This window comes from Fukomys damarensis, unplaced genomic scaffold, assembly GCF_012274545.1.
Source record: "Fukomys damarensis isolate Sample0158 unplaced genomic scaffold, DMR_v1.0_HiC HiC_scaffold_14, whole genome shotgun sequence".
NCBI classification, from domain to species: Eukaryota; Metazoa; Chordata; class Mammalia; order Rodentia; family Bathyergidae; genus Fukomys; species Fukomys damarensis.
In genome coordinates this window covers 43,125,825-43,131,985 of record NW_022900926.1, presented here as the reverse complement: position 1 = coordinate 43,131,985, position 6,161 = coordinate 43,125,825, and the positions used below count along the sequence as shown (strand labels likewise).

Genomic DNA, 6,161 nt, shown 5'->3' with positions numbered 1-6,161 from the left:
ATCTAAATCCCTCGGTGAATTTACCTCCTTCTTCTATTACACTTGGTGCAAATCTTAAATCCCTGCCAAAGCTCAAAAGGTTCTGTTTGATTTGTTGAAACTTTAGAACCAAACCCAATATGCTTGTCAGTTTTCCATTTGCCTTGACAAAATACCTGAGAAAAACAATTTAAAGGAGGACTTATTTTGTTTCATGATTTCAGAGGTATTATTAGTCCATGAAAAACCTGGCCTCATCACTTTGGGGCCACAGTCAGGCAGAACATCACATTGGAAGAGCTTCAATGATGAGTCAACATGGGAAATGCAGGACAATGGTAAGCCAAATACAAAAAGAACATCTACTACGTTGAAACAGTGAACAGTCTGGTGTGCAAAAACTGCAAAGGAACATAATCTGAAATACTGTATTACAGACATTTTTCCTTTATTGAAAAACAATACAATGCTTCTACAGTGGCTATAAGTTCTTTAAAAGAAAACAAAAATATCACAAAGGACAGAAAAAATCAACAACATATCTTTGAAAATAATGTTCTGAGGGACACACACTGCTGACATCATCCAGAGACAAGTATCTACTGGGAAGGGGGTATCTGGCCCAGGCCCAGTTTTCATGAGAGGGACGCATAGTAATGGCCCTAAAAGCAGGGGAAGTGCCCAGCAGAATGCCTTGTGGCACAATCCCCACTGTTTTTTTTTCCCCCAGTACCAGGGATCAAACTCAGGACCCTGTACTTTAGAGGCAAGTACAGCACCACTGAGCTAAATCCCCAGCCCCCACATTGTTGATGTTACCAATCTTCAGGCCCTCATTTGTCCCTCCTGAACATTTTTATACAATACATATTTCTACATTAAGGACAAAATTCACATGAAATTATGCTTCTGTCTCTAGAAAAATCCAAATGCATAATTACCTCCTCATGGTAAAGCAATTCCCAACTAACAATCAAGTTACACTGGTTTTTTAGAGTGATTTATCTACAGTGTTGAGGATCAAACCCAGAGTTTTGTGCATAGCAAGAAACAGCTTTTCCAATGAGCTACTTTCCCAGCCACAAGTTTCATGTTTTTGAATGACAAAAATGGCATTAACTGCATGCACATGTGACCACAATAAAGCCTACTGAGTCACATCTACTGAAGTGCCACTAGACAGAAACTTACAAAAAGAGCACTCTTCAACAGTAAAGGGAAATATTCAATTTTCTATTTTACCGTTAACCACCTGGGGGAAAAGATTAGATTTTTCTGTATCTATAACAAAATAGGATTACAAAGGCTTCCCTATAGACCCCAAAACTGTCTGGAATATTTTTAAAGATTTTATAATGATATAATAACCTAGCAATTGTAGCTCTCTGAAAAAAATGTTTAATCAAGACTAAATCACACAAAGTACTATCTTCAAAGTTGCTTAATAACAAAATTTGGAAATAAGAAATTATTCATAACAGTAAATTATCAAACATGTGAATAAGCAACATCAATAAATGCTATAATATAGTAGTATATTGCAGTACTCTATACTATTATAAAAATAGTTGTAATAGTCATAAAGAGCTTAACACTCAGTATACTGATAATGATTTACTTTTTACAAGCCACGTATCTTTCAGTTACATTCTCCCAGTTGATCACATTCCAAATAGCTTTTAGATAATCAGGTCGAACGTTTTTATACTGAAGGTAATAAGCATGCTCCCATACATCAATCCCCAGCAGTGGAATAAGACCTATCAGAAAAAAGAAAAAAGTAAAAACTTTAAATTTCAATATAAAGCACTGCAGCTTCTTGATTTAAAACTTTTACTAGTCCTTACACACAAAATTATCCTTTATAACAAACTCATCCATTCTGTTCCTTACGTAACAGCAAATCTGCTTAACAATATTCCTATAAAGAGATTTTAGACTATACTTTGGGAAAAAAATGTGACAGTAAAAATATTTAAAAGAGACTCAGGAAAACCACTGCAATATTTTAATAGCTGTTCTTAAAATAGCAGTAGAATGAACCAAGAGCCAATTTCTACTCCCCCTTCCGCCCCAAAGGCCTCAGAGCCCACCGTAAAGGAATACCATCTGTGGAGTGGCTGAGGCCTTGAGTATCTCTTCCCAAAGGAATCTACTCTTCTTCCAAGGCTAATTTTTTAGAGTATATGCACCACTTATAAGGCACCAGTAAAAAGAGTAAATTGGGCCAGGGATTTAGCTCAGTAGTTCTGCCGCCTACCTCGCAAGTGTAAGGACCTGAGTTTGATCACTGGTACCCTCCCCACCCCCAAAAAGAGTAAATTAACAAGGAATGCTACATAGGACTAAAGAGACTGTTTTCATAAATAGTATAAATAAAAAATTTAGCTGTACCTATAAAACATTTTTTTAAACTCTCAAACTCCTATGAAAACAATTCTCAACCAGGATATCTTCACCAATTGTGATGGATATCACTAATAATTTATTATTAATAAAGTATTTGAACACTTTTTTCCATATTTAAAAGTTATATGACTTGTCATGGGGCTGGAGATTTAGCTCAGTGGCGCCATGCCATGCTTGCCTCACAGGCACAAGGTCCTGAGTTTGAACCCCGGTACCAGAAAGAAAGAAAAAAGGTATGACTTGTCATTCCAGTGGGCTTTCTTCACGAGGCAAAGGTAGCTGGGATTCCCATAGAAATCACAGTCTTTACATCAAGTACCTTAGGAGATACATCTGTCTCTACAGCAGTGGGTGCTCATAAATCTTTTGTAGATTCTTATGGCATCTCACTTTCCCAAAGGACTGTTTAGATTCTGGCAAATTAGGAATATATGTAGCAAAATGAGTTGTATAAGGAAGAATCTTAAGTCATGGGTACAGGTGGGAAGGGTGGCAAAGAACTGCTGGTGCCCAGTACTTAAAGGTACTGCTTTAAATTCACTGTACCAGAGATCAGTGGCCCAGCTAACCGCCTCTGACTTATGACTCTACTTCCTACACTCTTCAGTGGCATTTTATAAAGAGTTCTAATTCAATAAGGCTCCACAGAAATACAAAATTTGCTGAGCCTGTTTTGGAGTTTCTAAGCCAAATATTTTCATATACCAAAGAAAACCAGAAAGGCAGAAGTCTAGAAATTTTAATTCTAATCTCAGTTTAACCAGAAGAGCTCAGCAAAGAGAGGAAGAATACAAGTTCTGAAGTCAGGCTCAGCTTCTACTTCTTTTCCTTGCTCTTGTTTACCTAGTTTTAATTTTTTATTTTAGTCCACAGAATTATTTAAACTGATGTTAATTCTCTGTAGAGCAACATAGCTTTATGATTAAAACACTTTTGTTGATGTTATCTACAAAATTACCTGTGCTTATCTTACAAAACATCAAGGACTTTTACAGCATTTTACTTAGACAAGACTCAGGGTATTATCTGTTAAGATGTGCTCAGGCTATTACAAGTTTGGGGTAAGTTTAAACATTGCTACTTTTTCTTACTTCTATCTAAATGCTTTATAGTAAACCACATCTTCCAAATGAAATGAACAATAATTTTCAAATCTAACCTGTTGTTCCTTGCAGCGGATCCTGATTAGAACAGGAAGCAATTTGTAAGCACCTCTGCTCCTTATTGAAACCAAGCCAGCCCCACCCAGAGCCTTGGACGCCAATGGACACAGCTGTCAGCTTCTCCTTAAACTTGTCAAAGGAACCAAAGTCACGCTTGATGGCTTCCAATAATTCCCCTATTTTAAAATATCAAAAAATCAAACAGATTTCAACAATTATGATAAAATATTCTATTACATATAAGAAAATATCCCTGATATATGGCCCAAGAAACTGGACATCATACAAAAGATACATATAATCCAATATGTACATATGTACATATAATCCAATACTTGTATTCCTCCTGCCCAACACCAGTACCTGAGGTTTCAGTTTTAATTCATGTGTTTCTAAGGAAGCTAAAGATTTCTTCACTCACTGTGCTATTTTCATCAGTAAAGAAGTAATATTTTCCATTGGCTTCCTTTTATTTTTTCCTTCAACAGAAATTTTTACTTTGACTTCTACCCAACTTATCTATGTCCTCATTTGGAAATAAAAAGTTATAGTTGTTTGATCCAGGGATTTAGTTCAGCAGCACTGTGCCAGCCTTGCAAGCCCAAAGTCCTGAGTTCAATCCCTGCTAAGCACCCGCTCCAAAAGTTACAGTTGTTCAGTTCTACAAGGCTATCTCGACCATATTTGACTTTAAAAGGGTCATTTTCTTTTCTGTTACTGAACTAAGAGTATATACTTTAAGAGCTCTAATTGTAGCCCAGTGGTAAAGCATTTGCCTCGCAGGTACAGGCCCTGGGTTTGACTCCCAGCACTGGAACATAAAGGAAAAAAAAAAGCTATAATCTTTGTATTCTGCAGCAATATAGAATTAATTCTAGATTGAGCATACTAACTAAATCAGTGGGTCAAAAACCTCACTCCTCTTATACTACAAACTGAAAAGTAGTCATCTTTTATGAGCACAACCAGGGAATCAAGTGGTACAGATAATGCAAAATGGGAGAGAATGCCAAAACCACTGGTTGAATATGGGCAGATCTGATATCGTGGTCATTAACAAAACCTCAAAAGTATTATGTATAGTCCAAAGACCTCACTCACAAAGAATAAATTATCCAGTTTCTTAGACTTATTTCCCCATTTAATATTACTTTAAAGGAAATTGCTATTTCCAGGGCATTAGATGGGATGCTTGAATAATACTGATTAAAAACAGACAATAAAACCACAGAAATTTAGGTTATGTGCAAGGAGCCCAGAAGCAAGGTAGTAGAGCTGTATTCATGCCCCACATCATCCCTGGGGAAAGGAGGACAGTTGAAGTCCCTTGAACCTCCACAAGTTACACAGGAAGTCACACAACAAACAGCAATGAACTACACCAACTGGTCTGTATACCCCTCATTACCTACGCTTTTTTAAAAAATACCTGGAAACCTAATTTTCTGGAGCAGGTATCTCTAGCTGGCCTGAAACTTGCTATGTAGCTCAGGCTGACCTCAAAGTCACCATCCTCCTATTCAGCCTGCAAAGTGCTAGGATTACAGGTGTGCAACAAATGACTTTTAATCAGGAAAATAATATAAAATGCAGTAGTCTATGCACTTTACATGTAATTCTGAAAACAGCCCCATTATTAACCCTTTATCTCATAAACAGCACAGATGGTTAAGTATCATATCCCAGAGTTCCTGAGGCTAATAAATATAAAGTTCATCTTTTCTAAAAACTAGGCTGCTCAGTCTTTCCTTCATATTTTTTTTTCTTTTGGTTTTTGAGATAGGGTCTTACTTTGTAGTTCAGGCTGGCTCTGAACTCACTATACAGACCAGGGTGGCCTCAAACTCACAGTGATCCTCCTGCCTCAGCTTCCCAAGTGCTGTATTATAGGCATGTCCCATGATGCCTAGGTTCTTTCCTTAATAATTAAAATATGACCAGGCCAGGGTTTAGTTCAGCAGCGTCACACCTGCCTGGCAAACACAAAGTCCTGAGTTTGATTCCTGGTACAGGAAAAAAAAAATTTAAACCATGAGATGGTTCTGTATGTGTGTATGTAAAGCCTGATAATGTAAGTCCCTGAATGCATTCTCCATTCCTACTCTTTCCCTTCAAAAGTTACCACTTTGTTAGATGCCTTACTAAGAAAATTACAATCTGCTGGGGATATAATTCAGTGGTACAGTAAGAGCTTGACATGCAGGAGATCCTACATTTATTTGCTCCCAGCAACCTCCCAAAGAAAGATGAAAAAAAAGAAAAAGAAAATCAACAACCATTTCCATTGTGCACAAAATTTACAAAGGGTACTGACATATACTAACCTTTGGGTTCTCCACCACCATTAGGGCTCAGGTTCGTCCAGAAAATACTGTGATTGATGTGACCTCCACCATTGAATCTCAGTGCAGGCTGAAGAGCTATCTGAGTCGTAACATCTCCTGAAATATTGAAATGCAAACACATTTTTAAAAATTCTTAAGTCTTGGACAGGCACGATGGCATACATAACCCCTGCACTTGGGATGCTGAGGCAGGAGGATCACTGCAAGTGTGAGGCCAGCCTGGGTATAAACTGAGTTCAAGGCCAGCCTGAATTATAGCAAGACA

The 6,161-nt window shown here is 37.4% G+C and overlaps 1 protein-coding gene across 1 annotated transcript in view; it reads right to left on the bottom strand.

The window, feature by feature from the left end:
• Positions 1 to 332: 332 nt before the first annotated feature.
• Sod2 (superoxide dismutase 2) overlaps positions 333 to 6,161 on the bottom strand; it is an 11,465-nt gene continuing 5,636 nt past the window's right edge. The window contains exons 3-5 of the mRNA XM_010631073.3: positions 5,876 to 5,992; positions 3,548 to 3,727; positions 333 to 1,739 (exon numbers count right to left, since the gene is read on the bottom strand). Of these exons, the coding sequence (XP_010629375.1) occupies positions 1,594 to 1,739; positions 3,548 to 3,727; positions 5,876 to 5,992 (443 nt within the window). The 3' untranslated portion in view covers positions 333 to 1,593. The remainder of the gene's footprint in view (positions 1,740 to 3,547; positions 3,728 to 5,875; positions 5,993 to 6,161) is intronic.